The following is a 20,648-nucleotide window of genomic DNA, read 5'->3' as shown; positions in this document are numbered from 1 at the left end:
ATACTCTGCCCTTCGACCACGCAGGCACGTTCGTACGCCTTGGATAAAACGAGGCCTCATAACTAGGCCGGGTGATCTTGGATATATTGTTATAGCATACTGCCATACACTAAACAGTGCATGTCAGATAATAGAGGCACAAACATAGTGATTAGTGATTAAGCGAGAAGCAAAGTGTCTACACGTGAGCGGTGATCCGCAAAAAGACTCGCATCTACAGATATCGCGTCCCACCCCGAAAGTCGGAGCTTAAGTTTCTGCCGCATTTTAACCCTGCAAATGATGCTTTACTCTGGACGAAACGATGACGTCTTGTCGAAACTTCGGCTCGTGGCCTGAGGATTTCTTTTAACTGTGGTTATCTTTAGGTTACCGAGAATCTCATCTTTGAGCTCACTATTTCACCTTTGAACGTAATGGGATAAGCATGCGTGCAGACAAAGTACGCTTACAAGAATGTAGCCAGTATTCAGTCTACAAATGAGGAGGAAAAACTTAGACACTTTGCTGTTTTAGCTGTTTCTAGCCAGCTGCTAGTAAATATGAGCTCTGCTACGGTTTTTATCCGCAGCATGTGTAACGCATGTCTTCATGGCATGCATGAGACATTTGATAATGGCGGGTAGCTAGTGTAATATCGGTGTTGATTTTACTCCAATTAACTTAAGCTTATCTGCTTCACGATGCTGCATCATCACCATCAGCCTGACTACGCCGACTGCATAATAAGTGCCTCTCTCCGATATCTATCAAATTTATTTGACTCTGAGACAGCTGCAGCCAATTCATCGCCACAAACGTCTTAATATCTCATCCAGGCACCTAACCTCCTGCCGCCTCTGCTAGTTTGCCTTCAACTGAAATCCTGTCTCTACCCCCAATGACCATCGGTTATCTTGCCGTGGCATTACATATATTGGCGATGCCACTTTTTTCTTCTAGGTTTCGTCTAGAATTCAATAAGTCGCGTTTGTTCCTTGACCCACTCGCCTGTTTCCTGTCCCCTTTCGTTACACTTATCATTTTCTGCTCCATAGCTCTCGGTATATCTTCAATTTGGGATATACCTTTTCTTTAGGCGCCATGTTTCTGCCCCACCGGTGAGTACCGTTAAGTTGTTACGTACTTTTCTCTTGAGGGATCTAGTAAGCCGCAATTGCAATTGCGTGAAAATGGCATAATGCGCTTCATCCCTATCGTATTCTTGTAGTTATTTCACACTTGTGGTCCGGTCACTCCCGTATAAGTAGATGTACTCCCTTACCACTTCCAGCACATCGCTAACTATCGTTAACTACCGTTTCTTTCCTTGGATGTTGAGCATTACTTTAGCCATTTGCATATTAGTTTAGGCCTACAGTTCTTGATTGCTGCCTAGAATGTTAATGGTCCTTCTTATATCGTCCCTGAGTTACTTAGGAAGGTAATTCCATCAGTGAATCGCAGATAACTGAGATCTTTCCCATCAACCATTTTTTTTTATGTTTTTTTCCAATCCAGGCCTCTTAACACTACCTCTAAGTAAGCATTTAATAGTACTACAGAGGTCATGTTTCCATTCCTAACACCTTTACTTAAGGCGATTTTGTGCTTGTACAATTATGGTTTTTATGTAGACTATAGATATTTTACAGTATTTTCACATAAGGCTCAACGCCTGATTTCGCAATTAGGCCTGCTGTATGACTGCTAGGGTTTAACTTAGTCAAATGTTTTCTTGTCACCTGCAAATGTTATATATAAGAGCTGTTTATATTCCGAACATTTTTCTATCACCATTTGATAGTGTGTATATGATCTATTGTAAAGTAGCCTTCAGGAAAGCCTGCCTGATTATCTGATTGAAGTCTAAGGTACCCTTTCCTATTAGTGATTACCTTAGTATATACTATGTACCGTCTTTGCCAAAAGTAACCAGGCTGCTCCGAAGGCTGGCGAAGCAAGCACGCGGCCGTGTGGCGGCGTTGCGCTCGCTGTGGCTTATCGGTGCTCGTCAGCTCCGAGGGTACAACAGCTGACGTAACTTCGCACCCTCAGTCTCGCCCGTTGGATGATAAAAACTAAGCGCGTATGATGTGCGGGCTGCGATTTCACGCCTGCGAAGCCTGGTTGTGCCCAGCGAGGGCGCTCAGTATAGCGACGGGGCTATTCGCTCTTCTCGGCAACTGCCTTGAAGCAGATATTATGTCGCCTTACTCGCTACGTGCCTATGTTCTGTAATCCGCTGCTGAAACGCACCAGCAGAATTGCGCTTTCCTGCGTGTTTGATGCGCCTGTAAATTAAATAATGATAACGAACCTCGAAATTTCAATATGCTTTTTCCGAGGTGTCTTGCGTACTGCCACTTTAAGGGCCGTAACTTCAGTACAAAGATATGGGAAAGCTAGTGAACCATTTCAAGCCACCTTATCTCTCTTTTAGGCTTGCAAAATTGTGTTAGCCCCTTGGGGAGGCTGCTATAAATAAGTGCAATGATTGATTCTAACAAATTCTTGCATTTGCTTGATGGTAAGTTTTGGTTTAAGTAATGAACTATAATGAAACCTTCCTCACACTTAGCCATTATATGCACAGGATTGCTTTCTCGTTCGCAGAACCCTTATTTCAGAGCAACATTGTCTGGCAAACCCAGCACATATTCGTCCTAAAAACGAACAAGAGCTCTTAGTGTCTACTATCACCTGCTTTTCTGTTTTCCGAAGTTGCCGAGATGAGCGATTAGCCCCGTCGCTATACTGAGCGCCCTCGCTGGGCACAACCAGGCTTCGCAGGCGTGAAATCGCAGCCCCAATATCATACGCGCCTAGTTTTTATCATCCAACGGGCGAGACTGAGGGTGCGAAGTTACGTCAGCTGTTGTACCCTCGGAGCTGACGAGCACCGATAAGCCACAGCGAGCGCAACGCCGCCTCACGGCCGCGTGCTTGCTCCGGCAGCCTTCGGAGCAGCCCGGTTAGTTTTGGCAAAGACGGTACGTAATGAATAGTAAAGTGATCGGCCTGTGATTTTTCAAGCACTTGCCGTATTTTTTTTTCTTATGGATTAACGTAATATTCAAGAACTTCCGAAATTCCGGTGCTTTCGAGGTAGTGAGGCATTCATTGCGTATGCAAGTCCGCTAGGTTTTCTAGCAGAATTTCTCCAATTTCCTGCAACGTATCCGCAATTATCAAACTCTCCTACCTGATCTACCCCTTTTCAATTTGTCTAATGCTTTCCTTACTTCGATCTTCGTTACCGGCGGAAATACTAAATGCTATGCAATACTAGCACTCTCATTATCATCGCGGCTGCTTGGGTTCTATATATTCAATGCTTTAGACATCAGTGTGGCATTCGTCGGCTACTTTGACTATCTTATCCATTTTAGCAATAACATTGCCCGCCTCGTCTACAGCGAATAATCTTAATTTCATATTGCCTAGTTTTCTATGGAATTCTTATTGACTATCGTCATCAATTAGAGCATGCCCAACTTTTTTCCACATTGTAGTTTCTTATGTTGGATAATGTGCGCTTATAGATTAGGTCTCATAGCTTTGTCAGATAAATCAAGTCTGCTCGGTCGGAGACTTCTTCTACCTTTAGGCGTTTCTTAATTATTAAGATTTTTCTTTTTGGATAATTTGCCGATGTTTTGTCTAACTATCCTACCGCCTTCTTCTACTGCGCACTCAGTAATGATATCTCTGAAGATATCGTTAATTCCGTCCACACAGAAGCCGCCTTCCTCAGTTAAAACCGAATATCTGTTTAGCAACGAGATCCTGAATTTCCCTACTTCCTCTATTTACTCTAATTTGTGCATAGGCTTCTTCCATGCTAGCTTTTTCCGTCCTAACGTGGGCTTTAGACTAATTCGAGGAGTTACTCTTCGACGGCTCCAGTAGCATACTTTTCCAATGGCCTAAAACATCCTGCGTAATGGCAGGGTTAGGGCATAATATGAAATCTATTTCAAATTTAGCATTTCGAGCTTTTTGACTTCCGGTCAGCAGAAGAGAGAAGTTTTTCAAATAAAGTATCTATGATTTCTAAATTACGTCTCTCTAAGAATTCTACTAATATATACCCCCGCCCCTCCCCCTCCCGTTATATCTGGAAACTAGGCGGAAGTCGTCACTGCCTATACGAGGCTTAACAAAAATGATTAAGCCGGGCACATGCTCAGCTCCTCTGGAGATTCAGCTACTGGTTCCCTTTGACGCCCGCTAGTGGCAAATACTGCCCAAATGAATGGCGATATTTGAAAATAATTATTTTCAGAAAAGTAGAGAAATGAGAATTATTTGGCGCAAACAAGATGTTTCTCTTAGCATAATATTTCGCGCATAAAGATTTTCAATATTAGCAAAAAAGAAAGGTGACGGCGCTGCTCTTCATCACCATGTAGCGGCGTAGGAATGTCGAATAAGAACAAATATGCGAATTCAACTGCCCTAACTATATGGCTCCTCTGGAGGGACTGCCTCGACGTATTGCTGTCAGTTTCATACCACCTGTCAAGTTTCTAAATTTCTTTTGGCTTCAAATTTATCTAATCTATAAATTTAGAATATTGGAACCAGCAGGAATAAATACCTCGCAAGGAACGTTAGAGTCCCCTAAATATATTCCCTCTTCTTCATAACTAGTCGGGGATACCATTCCATATACCATTATTTGTACAAATTGTTCACAGCACGTGTACACTCTATACCCCTTCTCCAATATAACATAAGCTGCATGTGTTTTTCCAAACAGGTTTTTTTTTTTATCACTTCCTACTTTGGTTGGTCCTCGAACTCTTTATTTCAGGACGTGGCAGATATGGTTCCCTGACTTCTTATTATTTTGTTTCTTTGTACTCCTCCCCTCCTTGCGGAAAGCTTTTGAAAACTGTTCCCGCGCAGATGTACTCCTTATCAAGACCTTTTGGAATGCCTATCCCCTTTCAAGAAAAGTTTGTCTGCACAGGACCTATTTTAGGTGCTGACTAATCATTCACCCCGTATTATAGTTTTTTGCTGCTGCCACTTTTTATTTCCTTTTTCAGGCCACAGAATCACCGGTTTCAGACCTGCTTTCTTCTCCATCACCCTCCTTCCTTTCTACACCCTAGCTTTTCTTCTTCGGAAGCAAAAGCGTATTTAAACCCCTGCCAGTGATTATCGCGCTGCCTTGATGAAGGCAAGTCAACTTGTCGAAACGTTGCCTCGACTTGCGAACTGAGGCTACCCCCCTCCCCTCTCTACCCTTGTTCAGTGAACAGCCACCCCCCCCCCTTCCCTTTCCCCGTCCTCTACACTTGTTCTCAGTGCTATGCCTCCCTCCCCTCCTCTACCCTTGTTCAGTGCTTTGTCGTATAGACGTGAGAGAGTCACTTCAAAATCTCGCCTATAAAATGCTTCTTGCGTTCGCATTAATTCTTACTACCAAAGTAAATCAATGATATTTACCGAGAGATTGACATTCCAGCGCCGAGTTTCAGTGTTCTGTGCCACTCCGTTCCTAGTGTGATTCGTGCTAAGCGAAAGTGTTTTTCGGCGACAAAGTCATTTCTGCATTCCGCTCGAAAACATGCCTGCAGTGTCGCTACATTTCGTGCTGTTGCAACCAGTTACAGCGGTAATGGCGCTTGAGCTAACCGCTTTCGTGCTGTTCATGCGCGACACATATTTAACGTCCAAGCTGCGGCGTAAGTTTCGTTCACAATGATCTTCACCGGTAATCGGCGGAAAACTAACTCGCTTTTCGCGTAAGTCGACTACACACGTATTTTGCAGACATGCAATGTTTTGTCGTGCTTCTTAATGAGCTTAGCGATGGAGCGCTGTAATACATGATATCGCGGCCGTTCTAGACTTTCACCCGCAATTAGCTTAAAACGCAGTTGAGGGAAACTACACCAAACTCAATAGAGGATCCGGGAGGAGGGTGCCGGGGAGATTGCTTTCCTCACTGCCCTCTGTAAACTGTGTAACTGTATGTGAAGGCCTCCTCTGCACGTGTGCATATTTGGGGAGGGCAGCTGTAGCGTGCAAAGACCCATTCGTTTTGAACAGGTTTTGGCCAAAGTTTGGTGTTGCAGACAAGCTTGGTTTCCCACCAGCCTAACGAGCGGCGTGCTCGAATGTATGACTAAGGAAACAGCAAATTACATAGAAATTAAGATGCGTAAAGTATATTTCCAGAAATGTCTCCAAAAGACCAATTCTCACTCGGCGCCAAAAAAGAAAAAAAGAATAACAATAACTTCGACCTCTCACATCTTTCTCCAAAAAATAGGGCTCTAAATCATCCAAACAGCAGCTCCTATGGCCTTTTCCTCGACAGTGTTGTTCCAGCTGTTTATTTACTTATGAATTTTATTCTTATTTATCTTTTTTTTTTCTTTAAAGGTACTGCCAATCACATCAGGTATGATTATAACTTAATATATAAGCTTGAAAGTTGCTTGCTTATAACCGATAAGAATGGGACGGATTTAGCAACCTGTTGACATTATATAACTAAGAAACCGCAGTGAATAGAACAGTGTAAAATGGTAGTATTGTGCTATAGTGATATCGGGTATGCATTTCTAGTTATACATCGTATTTTTAGCCCTTTATTCAATTGGTTATACATTATGAAAAAGCCAGGTCACAGACTCAACTCATAGAAATGAAATGTAAAAACAACTTTGTAAGTAAGCAGAACATTTGGCCCTTCAATTCCCAAAGCACTGTATCAGGTATGAAAGACAGCGTAGTGGAGAGATCCAGAATAATTTAGAAACCCTGAGATTCCTCAACCAGATTTAACATCGCAGTAGTCCCGATTGTCTTTCCTCGATTCGCTTAATTGAAAACGCTTCAGCCTCGGCCGGGATTGAATCCTGCTACAGCGTAGGTTGAAAGCGCCGACTACGACGTAGGAAGTGCTTTATGTATTGTGAGCGCCGAACCGTCATGCGATTCTTAGGGAGCGCGCGCTGCGCGTCGTGTTGTGTCTATATCATGCGCCCGCTCTGGAGGCAACGGTCACGTTAGTGCCTCGCGCTCGGGCATGATATCATCCTGTGTACCTGTTTGCGTGCATCGGCCGAAGACAAACTTTTTCCAGTTTTCCGGTAACTCTCGTCCCATCTGCTTGATTGTCCGCCGCTGGCAGGCGGCATAGCATATCAAGATGGGATCGAGAGAGCGAGAAACTGTTTGATCTAAAACATTTGATAATATAGCGGCAGTTTCATATCAGCTTGCTTGCTACTCTTGGCTGGGAAAGAAAATTGGGGGATAATGACGAGAGGATCGAAAAAGATGTAGAGAATAAGGGTAGAGAAAAACTGAAATGAAATAAGAAAATACATCATGAGGCCATGGAATATAAAATTATGTGCATTGAAGTGGTACACTACAAAACTGATGCAATGTTTAATGTTCACACGAGTAGCTGACAACGTCCACTGCATAGAGACACCACAATCATGATGAAAGTGAAGTTTTTAAAATTTCTCCGGCACTACGATTAAGTCTAGGTAGTGAAATAAATGGTTCATTGCTCGTATTTGCTGGTTACGGCAGGCTAAAGAACCTAATACGCAATCCTGTTAGAAGAGCTCATAGTACGAAAGCTCTCCGCCTTAAGCTAGGCATTTAAACAGAATACGCTGCGCTGCTTTCACTTCACCGTAATGAACCCTGCATGCCCCTTCATCTTTCAAAAGCCTAATGCCGTACAGTAACTACCAACGTGGGCTAAAGAAGGAAGAAGGCTCAGTAGTTCTCAAATATTAGTATGATTACCTAAGAAATTAGGTCTTCATAGAAGGGCTGTAAGCAGTGATAAACCTTAATAATTAAATGGCTGTTGAGAAATGAACGACCCCGGTTATATTATTCCTTTATTGCTCAGGCGAAAAATGCAAGTTTAAAGCAGGCAATATGAAATAGATGCTTGGTTAGCGTTTCATGTGCCTTGGAGCTTATAATATATTATAGGCTAATATTATATAGCAAAGAGGTGCCCATTATGATATGGACATCTCTTTGCTATGTGTGCGAGCCTGAACGAGGTATCTGCCTGTGCCTGTCCGTTTTGCTCTCCACCGGCTGATGAGCCGATTGATCGTAGCCGTACTATATTCCTTTCGATACACGACACTCCCACTGCAATTTCATGCATTTCAATTGTTGATTTCTCGCGCGTTTTTGAGCCACCAGCTCTGAAGGTCCAGGCGGGACAGCCGAACTGGGACCACCGCTGTCATAACTGTACGACGGCAACAGGTGGACGCGAGACGTGTGACGTCACACACTCCTCCAACCTGCTGCTCGGGCGGCGTCAAGCACGCGTACAAAACGTAGAAAATAACGTCATCGGCGCAAAACTCTCAGTAATAAATACTGGGTTTTAAATACTTGCGCATATCATAACGCAATTTCAGCAAGTAACAGAACGTCGTAGCTTCTATTAGGCTTTTCATGCTGACGTCCCGACAATTCGTTTCTTTACCGAGACCAGTCGTACACATTTTCTTTAATATGTAGTTTAATGCGAGTCAAGCTTGCTCTGTTCTTCTTGTTTGTTTTGTTTTGGCAATATTTTTTTTTTTTACACCTCGCATAAGGGCTGAGCTAAGTACTTATTGCGAAGTCCATATCTAAGCTGGTAACACTTTTTAGTGATTTTGCCTCGTAAAAATCAAAACTTCGCCATTGTTACGTTAGTATCGCACTGTTTCGCCGTTTCTATTCTGAGAGTTCTCTCCTTTGTTGTGCATTCAGTTCTCAGGACACCATGAAGCCACGAAGCGCATATTTTCAAGGTCGGAAGTACTTTTGAACTTCATTTGAATATAATGTAAGCATTCATCTATTTATCTGGGATCATTTCAAATGCACACTAACATTTTCAAACCTGAGTTATGTCTGATACACACGTTACTTCGAATTCTCCCGCTTTCAGCAGCGAGAAAACGCGAAGTCTAGCAGTCGAGTAGATTCAGGTGCACAGTAGCGTGGATATATAGGTCATCGTGCCCGTGCGCTCTACTGTCAGAATAGCGCTGGGCGCTCTACGACGGCACGTTGCGCAGTGGATATCGTCCACTAGGATGAATGTCGTCGTAGCATCGCTGTATCACGTTCAAAACTATTCAACGATATATCACCTGTCAGACGCAAAGCTGCAAGGTTCAGCCGTGGACTTAAACTTCATTAACCAAACCAAAAGCAGAATTTACTTTTGCAGTCAACGTCATTGCCTTCGTCCAGTGAGAAGCAACTGACATAATTGAAAAGTACGAGTGAGTCTTGTTTCTGTGTTAAATGCGTCAAAATTTTATGTGAATACCTATGTGTATGTTTTTTGAAACAAATGGTCATGTGCACCAATAAACGCAGCCATTGCACTATCAATGAGGTTTTTTGGTGCACGTCGAACAGTTGTACTGCCCTACCGCGAAAACGCACCAATCTGGGAAGTGTTAGAGTTGAACATTTCCGGTATTTCATACAAGGACGCACTCTATAAGAAAACGTCATCGCGTGGAATCAAAGCACTATGCCTTAAACTGTAAATCTAACTTCTTTAATTCACTGACGACTATATATCGAAATAAAATCAGACAATAAAGTTTACGAGCTTCCGCGCCAAGCAGTACTCATCGCGCAGAAAGAATACAGCTTCGAGCAAGGCTATCTGCAGGCCGAAAATATTTCTCTTTAGCGACAGGGAAGAAAAAGCTTGTTTTCAAAAAATAAACTAGCGGAACAGGGTCGCTTACGTGAACCCCCCGCATACGTCTTTCAGCTGAAATTCACACATTACAATAAACTTTGAATAAGCCTGCAGGGACGAAGATTTGGTAGGCGAGCAATAACAGTAATAAAAAACCAAGAATCCATAACATAACTAAATTAAAGAACAGGATACTGTGTGCGCAGCGTTTGAATCATTAGAGTTTCGCCGATCAGGCGCTGGAAAGAGCTCCCATATTTGCGATAAGTAAACAAAAAAAAAATACTATACAGAACCTCTCACCCCAGGTGAGCGAAAACTACTATCATCGGGCATTTGCTGTGTCAGTACATCAATCGCCGTCGCATAAATCGCGAAGGTGCACCGAAACGTTCATAACGTCCCCTACAACCAAAGTCTTAAGGGACATCGTTTTAAAGAATGCTCCGCCTTCTGCCCTGCTACGCTGAGGTTGCCAGAGCGGGTGGGCTGTCGCGGTGACAGCCGTCGATAGGGTTCATGGGTGAGCCGAGCGGGCAGCTGAAGACCTCGGCAAAGTTGTATAGGCCAACGAGAGGAACCAGACAGCGGGAACGCGCCGAAAAAGCCGCCTCCGGCGTTTCGCCCTCGTCGGCGCCGCATGAGAGCAGGCAGAAACGGCGCAGCAGTGTACGCTGGGCGGCCCACTGGTGCTGCTTGTCTTCGGATAATATGCCCCACTCGGCCGACAGCAGGGAACCAAGAGCCAGCTGCACGGATAGTGTCCAAGCGAACAACATCGATGCCGTCGTCTCGTGCCACTCGGTCGTCTTGTTGATCATTAGGTTGCTGTGGAGTGCGCACGGAAAAGTCGGCAATCAACAAGTCAGTCTTTCGTGGTGATGGTGGTGATATTTCTGATGATGGCATGCAAGTATGGGACAAGTCTTTTAGAACGTATATATATGTATGGGTTCTTCCGCAGCCCGAAAAGAATAACACCCACTACCACTAACTCCCTGTGACCGAGTCACCGCAATCTGTCTGCCGCCAGAAACAAACACTGTTCGAATATAATTTTTGTGCGCAAATTTATGTCGAAGAACCTATCGCTCGAGGATCTGATCAACAACGAAACTATGGAAGCGATGAAAGACAGAAGAAATGAAAGAAACTAAAAGGAAAAGAAACGCAGAAAAAAAAACGTAATTTTAAGGGAAGGGAGTTGCCGTGTTTTGGATTAATTTCTACGACGTGAGGTTATTTAACGTGGGCTACTCACATCACAAAAGCATACTGGTGTCTTTTTTTTTTTTTTATTTCGCCTAAATCAGCGACCCGAACCTAGAACGCGAAATTGAGTTTTCCACCATTCCGATGCCGTGAAAGCGCACTTATCACCTCAGTATTATCGGGATAACTTATTACTTTCGCAGACGACGTGAAAGTCGTACGTAATGCTATAAGGAAGCTTAGTACACGCTACGGTAAAAACTTTATGGCGCTGTGTAGATGGCAGGGTGGAGCCTTTCATTTGAGAAAGACCGATCTCATTTCGTGAAAGCAATTCGTATATTACTGACTTGTGATGGTTTTTCATAACGCAAACATTGTAGCATTTTTCTCCAGAAAATATTTATTTCCATCGACTAGTGACACAAAATGTACAATCAATAAAATAAACATGCGTTGATTATAAATCAATCAATTGCTAAGGTGTTTTTGTCTTACGTGTGCACGGTGATGCTCAGCTATGACGGTTAAGTTTGTTCACTCACCTGTGCAGCTTGAAGAGGCACGTGGTTTTAACTTTGAATTCATGGCGCATGCTGTCTGTCCATATGCTGCCTCCGTGCGCAGGGGTGTGCGCCAGCACCAGCGAGTTGGCAATCAGTGCGCCCATAGTTCCCAGGTTCAGTTCTCTGCGCGCCGAACAGTTGGAAACGATGACTCCTACAGCTAACCGTTAACGTAAACTGGCTCCTAATGATTTGTTTGCTAGCTTAGACCTCATTTTTCGTAGGGAACCCCCAGAGAAGAAAGAACAACCCTTTTGGCGTACTAAAAATGCACCGCCCAGCTTCCTGCTTTTCTTGTCATAACTTTAAATTTGTTTATGCTCTGTACACGGCTTATTCGCTAAGTCATATTATGTAAGTTACAACTATGAATCATAATTCTTGCGAAAGGTTGCGATGAACTCACATGGGCACCGAAGAAGAGTAGAGCAAGTGGGCTGAAGTGAGTGCGGTAGGAACCAGTAGGCCTGACAGTAGGTCACTCTGCAAAATTAGGCCTTTCAGGTAGGCTTTGATGACGTACCGTTGCGTGCTGTGTAGGGGCAGCTTGATAGAAACAGCCCTGTGCGTAGTCAAGAGCACGAGATATAGTTCTAGAAAGCTGTCTGGCCACTCCTTGAGCCTAGCTTTGTAATGAGCGATGCCTTCCTCGGCGACATCAGTAAACTCACTGGGTAGCTGGACTAGTCGCGTGGCGTTCAGGCCTTCGGAGAGAAGCGACCAGTTGCCGGCTCTCCTCCACAGCAAAGAGCCCGAATTGACGTATTGCTTCAGGGCGCTATCGTAGATGCTCTCGACGGTCCTTTTGGTCTGGTTGGACCATCCGAAGACGTGAGAGGTCACATGTGCGCAGAAGTGACTCATCACAAGGCATATGGTCTGCAAACAGTTCCTGGCCACAGTTGCGTCCTCTGCGTTGTGTAGTCGCTTTTGGATGATGAACAGGAGCACGTCTGCAACTGCCTGAAGGGATAAGTACGTCTGAAGCGGTTCCGTTCTCTTGAGGACTTTGCCCAGGTGCGTCGTCACGTTCTGGATCTTGTCGGCGTCAGTTACGAGAACCGCGGCAACGTCGGACGCGTTCAGGAATTTCTTCAACAGCGATGACCAAAGTGACGGTGTCACTAACGGCGTGAGGTTGGACATCGTATTCAAAGCGTGTCGCTGCGTCTTTGGCTCTTTACCAGACAACGCTTTATGTATGAACGCGTCAATTTCCACCACCTCGGAAAATGTAGCTCTTGAAAGAGGAAACAAAGGCTTCACAATGTCAATTACAAGGTGGTATTGAAAGCGACTACTCAGTTTCTCACGTAGAGACCTGCCGGGCGTTATGATTGGATACGTGTCATTTTCGTGGACAGCCAGACTGACATGAAGAAGGACGTCGATACCATCGATAACAGATGTGCGAACGATTTCTTCGATGAGTTTGTCCATTGTTGAAGTCGCGGAGAAGCGCTGAACCACGGATTTGAGACGATCAAGCACTCTTTGTGCAATGTAAGCGTCGACTGGAGAGCTCAAAAATTGATGGCAGGACCTGAAAGGTGACCAGCGTATATGTCAAGAGCAGACATTTACATATTTAGCCGTTTCTAAAGCTGCCAAAATGAGAAACTAATTGCAATTCAGGAAAAATGATAAAGACAGTGAGCAAAGGACAGCTGGACGTTCTTGACATTTATGACTACACAAGCAGTTTCGGTTTTGTGTCAAAGCCGGGAAGCGGCTATACGCTCTGTTCGCAGTGTGCAGTTTTTTGAAGGGGCGAGAGATTTCGGCTACTTTCATGCTAGATATTTTTCAGGAGTCGTATAAAGCGGCAAGTATCGGTACAATCATGCAGTGAAGTGTTTTACACAGTGAAAACTAGAGCAAACAGAACGCGATCTTACACTCTTCGCGGCACAATTTTTTGACTACTTAACCATAACAGCTTTGTAAAAAAGAATAGACATTTAGGCCTAATAGCGCAATATCACATCTTGCATGACAAAGTAATAAATTGCAATTTTTTTATTTATGTGTACCAACTTAACTTCTCAGCGGTAAATAAAAAATCTCAGCTGTAATTAGGTCTCAAATACTCCTCAGCAATGCATGAACAATGCTGAGCTTCACTGCGCGAGGCGGACCCACCTGTACGCGCGGGCGAAGAGCAGTGCTCCAGTCTCGCTTCCCAGTTCCAGTGCACTGTCGAAGCGCATGTTGTTGTCCAGCCTATCGTAGAAGTGGCTCACCGATAATTGCACCAAGTCGCCATTTTCTTGCCAGCGGTGACAGACGTACCTGGACGATGTGACGCGATAAGCTTTAAAAGAACGCATCTAGCAAAGTACAAAAGCTAGTTTAGCCTACAGTTTTTGTTTCTTGAACACCTTCCAGTGCCCACATCTACAAATCTGGCGCACTGATCGATCGCAGCAATATGCAAATATTAAATATATACTTGCTTTATCTGCCGGTGCCATTTGGCACAACACAAGAGCGAAAGATTAGGTGTTCCTTAGTTCTGGATAATCTGCTCTCTGTCTCGATTGCGCATCCTCGTCTCAGTGCTCCGGATGGACACGATAGTCCTGCTCGCAGCTCTATAATCATGACGTTTGTTTGGATTCTCATGCAACGCACGCAGCTAGATCTGGCAAAGTGATTCTACCAAGTTTCCGTGTTTTGTAGACTGTCACGGCACTATTTTCTCAGAGCTGATATTTATCTAAACATAGTGACAAATTTAAGGTAGACCAATATTGTCAACAGCAGCCGATTTTCTAGCTCGTAAGCAGCGTCACCGCCCATAAACTGCTGCGAAGTAAATGCAGGGAACAACCAGGTTTCGAAACCAATTTTTGCAAGTGCCGGGATCGAACGGCGTTGTCTCAACTATCCCATACTACCACTTGACCTTACCTGTAAAAGTCGTGGCAGGGGTCTTCCAGGAGGTCGCCGGCTCGCTCGAGGTAATAGAAGGCCCGCATACACTCTTCTGTATCGCAGCGCTCGGTAGTCACCACTTCCTTCCTCGGGACGGACGAGAGCATCAGGAGCAGGACCATCGCCCCAATGGCGGCGGTGGTCATTGCGATGGTCGCGATGGTGCGGCCTCTCTTTTGGCGCATCGCTGTGCCGACCGACGCTGTGTACTCGCGAAAGCTGACCTTGCCGACTGCAGGGTGCCACATGGGAGAAAAAAAGAAGGTTCGCAGAACGTTTACAAGTCATTAACGCGATATTTAGCAAGAGCTATATATGGAAATGAATACGATTTTGCTTATTCATTTTATTTCTTTTCGTGGACAGGGCGCCGGTGATGTCGACCACTATGATGTTAGGCATGGCGTCGCTTTGCTCGATCCACTCAGCATGGTGCGTTGTCATGGCGTGTTACAGTGACGTCATGTTCAAAGTTCGACCTACAGAAAAAGTTAAAAGCAAATAGAAAAAGTGAATGTATGAAAGAGAAGAAGAAAAGGAAGATTGTTGTGTTGCCATATCTTCACAAAGTGTCGCACAATCTAAACAGAATTGGCAAACAAGCAGACGTTGACGTCGTCTTTTCTGCGCCCAAACGATTGTCCAGCCTGATTAAGAATGTAAATTCAGAAAATAAAGAATCGTGCAAGTGCCCGATAAAGCACGCTAAACAATTCGTGCCTTGTCAGGAAGCGGTGGTTTATTCGCTGCCACTGTCTTGTGGTAAGCGATACATCGGCCAAACTGGCCGCTGTATTAACGAAAGACTCAAGGAGCATGAGTATAATGTCTCACGTGTCGCTATCACTGGCCACGTGGCGAAACACTGCAGGCACTGCAAAGACAATGAAGATGACGATGATACGAACGTCTGTGCGCCAAACTATAAGTAATGTACAGTGCTAGGAAATAACCGTGACTCGTTAGCAAGGGAGATAATAGAAGCTCACTTAATAGGAAAGCTCTCGGAAGAATGCATCAGTGCTTCATCTGTCGCGTTGTCATAAAAAGAAAGACGGTACCTTGACTGCGAATATTGACAAGTGCCTGCTCACTGATTGTGTTGTATTCAATCGCATGTGATTTGCATGGAGATACGTGCCTGGTATTCTAGTTGTCATTCACATTGTAAGTGTTGACTGTATTCTTTCTGGCCGCCAGGGAGGTATTTATACCTGCTGGCTTCCAATAAATCTTTAGTTATGAGCCAGCGCTTGTGGGTGTCCTCCCTTCATCTCTGTCCTGTCGTTTGCGCTGTAGTTATGGATGTTCAAAGTATTGTGTAATGGCATGGCGCGGTGTTCCGACGAGGCTAGCACAGCCGAATGGGGAAACCTAATTGTGTCAATGTAAAATTAAATCGCGGATAACGTTCAGACTTCTCTCATGCTCAGCCTTTATGGATACCGAGTAACTAGAAGCATGACTGAAATGAGCTGCTTAAACTTGCAATTTCAGAAAACAGGAATATCGAGAGATTGTGCGCAAATGGACTGATTAACATTGCCGACTCATCCACCTCGATACAAAATTCAAAGTACACACAGCTTTCATAAAAGCTTTTTTTTTCTGGCAGCATTGCCCTTGGGCCGCAAACCAGTTCTTGTTTGAAAAGCATGGAAGCATGGACTCCAGCTTAAATACACGAAATGGGGCGGCACATTGAAACCTGACACGTCACAAGTAGCGGCTTTTACCTAAAACTTTTCGGGACGCCTTTCATATATACCTCGTCTGCATAGACAGTTTTCCAAATGCTGAGCGACATACGTCAACTGCACCTTTGCTATAGGCACCTTTTCAAACATTGCGCCATTGATACCAAAAGCGTATTGAAACCCATTATAATCATCAGCACATCGGTTTTTTTAGACACCAATACTGCGTATAAAATGCTTCCGGTGCTAAACCAGCTGTTTCCTATAGCCAGTAGAATGAGCAGAAATTTCGAAATTTCCGCGGTGATGCTGAGCGTTCGGCGCCACTCGGCGCATGGTGTCAGCCGAGAAAACTAGAACCATACGTCTAGACTTCCTGGCCTTTTATATTCCCTATGCAGAGCGGTTATTTATAGAACGAAACAGTTTTAACGTTTAGCTTAGAGGAGAAAACAATACTTTTACTCAGCATCAAATAAAAAAAGTTTGATATTTGCTCACGTTATTACTTGATTCAATGCATTCATTCGTGGGAAGCTGTTGAAAGAAAACCTCGGAGCCCAAAAGTACATACAAGGTTTCTTTTTTTTTTTTTCGTTTTGTCCGGTAACTCGATCCTGCTGTATGCTAGCGGGCTGCTCGTTCATTTCAATACAAGTTACGAGCCATAGTACGCACCCCCCCCCCCCCCCCCTTTACTTCCATGCGGTAGAAGTGTACGATAAATATTTTTCTCTGGGGAGCCCCCCATGTTGCTAATTTCTAATCTTCCGGCGGTGCCATCAATACAGTTAGAAGCGATGGGCGCTAAGTAGCGCATTAGGGTGCACGCTAGTGTGAAACGCTGGCGTGGCTCCAGCGCTGTCTGTAAACGGCGGCTAAGGCCGCAGCCGCAAGTGTTTTTACCCACATTTTCTTTTTTGGACATGCCACCGAGGACACGGCACTCAGGCAATGAGAATGATTGCGAACCATTCTACTTCCATTACACGAACGTGGGACAAGGATCACATGAACACGACCCTTGCCTGCCTTTGCCCCATAAGAAGCCCCGTGACTCCAAGAGACATTCTTTTTGCGTACCTAAGCATGCTTACGTTTAGTCGAGGTGTGCAGAATAGTCCCTGAAAGTGGACTTATAATCGCGATTCAAGCATCGCAAGCGATGTAGGCCATTACTCCAAAAGCTGTTCCCGCTCTCCTTGGATTTGGTTGGAGAGGTCGCATAGTTTATTCAAAATCTATGTTGTATTCAGTATGACAGAGCCGCAACGTCAAGAAATGAATGACATTCCTATATTGTTCTCTTCAAAACGCACTTGCAAAGCTATAAAATGGAAGGCACTCGTCACTTCAAGTTTCATAACCAAAATGAGTTTGTGTAAAGTGCAGTAGTAACAGACATAAGCCAGAATGAGACGAAGCCAGTCAACGAGAAGTCAGATGAGGAATCAAATAAAGAAGCGTCAGAATTGCATTACCAAAGAAAAAACACTAGCAGCGTTATTAGGGGTGTCAGGACAAAAAAAAATGATAAACGAAGGATTGAAAAATATTCTTGTTGGTCTAATTGTTTGTCTCTTTTAAAATACTCACTCTCGTCTAAAGCCTCTAATAAGGCACACATTGCGTGGTAAATTATTGAATAAAAATAATTACGAATAAACACTTCGCAACAGAAAATAATAAATACTTTTCTACAAACGTGCGGCAAGTAGCTCACAAAACCATCAACAAATTCCGATATAAAGATTAATAGCTATAGCGAAACCCAATATAACGAGAGTGGCAGATAACGCTGACATCTCATCAATCAACTGTGTGCGCCCACACAGGTAAAAATGTGCCGCTCTCGGTCACAAGACCAAGACAATGGAGCCGCATCACTTCGATCGTCATCAATAACGCCTCCAAACGTGATGGCCATATAGCGCTTGCTTAACATTCTAACTTTTTTTCTTTTCTTCAGGGTCGCTGTAGCGAACATGAAATCATTTCCTCCTCCCCCTCCCCCCCCCCCTCCCCCCTTTGTACACATAGCTTTCACCCGTTGGCAATAACGTTTTTGTACTTGCGATATTGTTACCCCAGCTCATCCAAGGTAAAATGATGCACACTCGATCGAATTTCGTAGTACCCAATTTCTTTTCTCCTTTATGATTCTTTGAGTTACAAAGCTATCTCTAAAACAAGATCTCAGAGATTATCTTCGCTTTCAGTTGCACAGCTCTGGCTCCCCGTTTCTAAGTTAGAGCTTCATCGACAGTAGGACATTGCTGAAAACTGCAGCTGAGCACGAGGTTGGGTGCTTAATATTATAGCCTACAATCTCCAACTGATGAATGAGTAGAAATCGCTGCACGCTACTTTCAGAGAACTGAAAATAAAACTTCTCCCCCATTCAAAAACAGTTATTTTATCCGCAGCTGCCTCTTTCTTTCCAGCCTTATTATTTCACAATAGATCCGCAAAAATAGCGAAAACAATTTATAAATCAGTGAAGACAGTAGTCAACAGCACTGCGGAGTACCGTAGCTCCTGACCGAGGAAATTGTCAGAGTCAAAACGAGCCCAGCAATACGATTAAGGAAATGAAAAGAAAAAGGCATTCAAATACGAATTTCTTTTGTTTTGCGAAATGCCTCAAAAAGGCTGTATAGGCGTTTTCGTTTAACTGCATGGCTGCGCTAATGGCTTTGGAGAATGTTTTCAACATGGCTGCAAATAACGTTTTAAAACAGCTAGCAAATTACCAATAGTCCAAGTACCGTCGCTAGTTTATTTCCTTGTAAGATTGTCCAGCTAGTTGCGACCCTGAATTAGTACATTAAATTGTACCTGCTACTCACATCTGACTTTCAGCCTTCTAGCTAAGACGCTTAGTTTGGAACTCCTCTCTTGGAGTCTGCCTAGGCCAGTCGAAGTGAACGCGGGCGAGTTGCGCGGGCTTGATTTTGCCGATGCGTTGACGAGAGGTCCCTCCAAGTGGGGCCGCGACGTCCGCGTCGAAGTCAGAATCGAGGGTGAGGCCCGACGCGCTTTCACCGCTTGCAAAGACAGATTCGGACGCTCCGCGCTTGGTTCCGACGACGGCGCACCGCTGGACGGAGCGGACGATTCATTGGCCCCGGCTTCTTCGCTCTTTCCACCTGCACGCACCACATGGGTATTTGCATTTTCAAATATTTACTCAGCAAGGAGTGTAATCTTTCCCAGAAGTCCTAGGTCATTTCAGTTAAGCCGGGTAGTCCCGCACTCCGTAGAAAAATGAGAGAACTAGTAACAGGAAGGACGGCAAAATTTATCATAAGGGTGCTTCTGTTGCCTGTCCTGTACTGGAGGAGGGTAGGAAGAAATGGGAGAGGAAAAAAGACTGCTTGTGCAGTGAGGCTACGAAGCAGGGTGCCCTCAGGAAGCCGAACAGCGCCTAACAAATCCTCAAAGCTTACTTTGAGGCCACCATCCGACAGCGAGAATGGTGAGGCTAGAGAGGAAAAGTATTAAATAAGGCTAGAATAAAGGCCCAGTGGAAACGTTTATGTATTATCAATTAGACTAATGCAAAAGGAACGTATGACTGATTTTTTCTTTCGTTCGCCTATATGTTCAAATTCTTACTGCACTGGATTTGACTTCCCAATCTGTCCTCATACTGATACTATTCCACTTGTAACCCTTTTCTTCTTCCGTTATTTTACAGTATTGTTTAAACATTTTAATTTTTGCTAAGTCATTTTAGTCCGAATTTTGCCTTCTCTCCCCTAGAAGGAAAAAAGGGGCTTCGTTATGTGCCAACGGTGGCAGCTGACAGGTGGCGACAACTCTCAGACGCCGACGCCGGAGAGCTTACGCCTTCTTGGCTCTCGTAATACTGTCGCCTTAAAAGGCGCTTGCCCCGCTAAGGCCAGTTGGTCATCTGCTGGGCTCGATTGAAAACAAGCACTCCGGGATAGGGGAGATGGGTTAAGGGAAATAAAGACAGGTAGCGGCGGCGTTAATACGTAGGTAGGCATACGAGCTCAGTATCTGCTCTGATCTCCGAACACTGGGGAAGGTGACCAGTGTCATAAAATCCGAAGTTGCCGAGCGTCAGTAGGCTCAGGAACGTGTTAATTTGAACATGACGCAGAACGTGTGCTATAGTAACATTTTGGGTCAGGGATGCGTTCGGTGGAGCATCGGGCGGTCTTTCCAGATTTCCCGGTAGTATTCAGCTCTTTCCTTTTTCTATATTACCGTGTCTCCCCGCAGGCATTAACGAGTAGCTTTCATTAATGGTAACATATATGAAGCACCGTAAAAGAATCAGAAATCTGAGCTGTAAAAAAAAATGGATGATAAAGTGCAATTCCACGAAGAGCAGAGTGGTCGGCTATGTCCATGGTCGGCTGCTACTTGAAACCGGGGAAGGGAAGATCTAAAGAGGGAGAAAGTGAAGAATAAAGCTGCTGCGCAAGAAGGAGCGCACACAACATGGTGATGCTGTTTCAAAAAGTAGGGGAACATAGTGACGAGCTTAGGAAATTTGAT

The 20,648-nt window shown here is 44.4% G+C and overlaps 1 protein-coding gene across 1 annotated transcript; it reads right to left on the bottom strand.

Annotated features, from left to right (window-relative positions):
* Window positions 1–10,167: 10,167 nt before the first annotated feature.
* LOC146198860 (uncharacterized) lies at window positions 10,168–11,588 on the bottom strand. The gene is made up of 2 exons (XM_084591993.1): window positions 11,464–11,588; window positions 10,168–10,534 (listed from the first exon to the last, which is right to left on the bottom strand). The coding sequence occupies exons 1-2, from the start codon at window positions 11,586–11,588 to the stop codon at window positions 10,168–10,170; spliced, it is 492 nt and encodes a 163-aa protein (XP_084448119.1).
* Between the last annotated feature and the right edge of the window lie 9,060 nt (window positions 11,589–20,648).

Source organism: Amblyomma maculatum, chromosome 2 (genome assembly GCF_055883805.1).
Source record: "Amblyomma maculatum isolate TAMU_Amacu chromosome 2, ASM5588380v1, whole genome shotgun sequence".
Classification (NCBI taxonomy): Eukaryota; Metazoa; Arthropoda; class Arachnida; order Ixodida; family Ixodidae; genus Amblyomma; species Amblyomma maculatum.
This window is presented reverse-complemented; position numbering and strand designations above follow the sequence as displayed.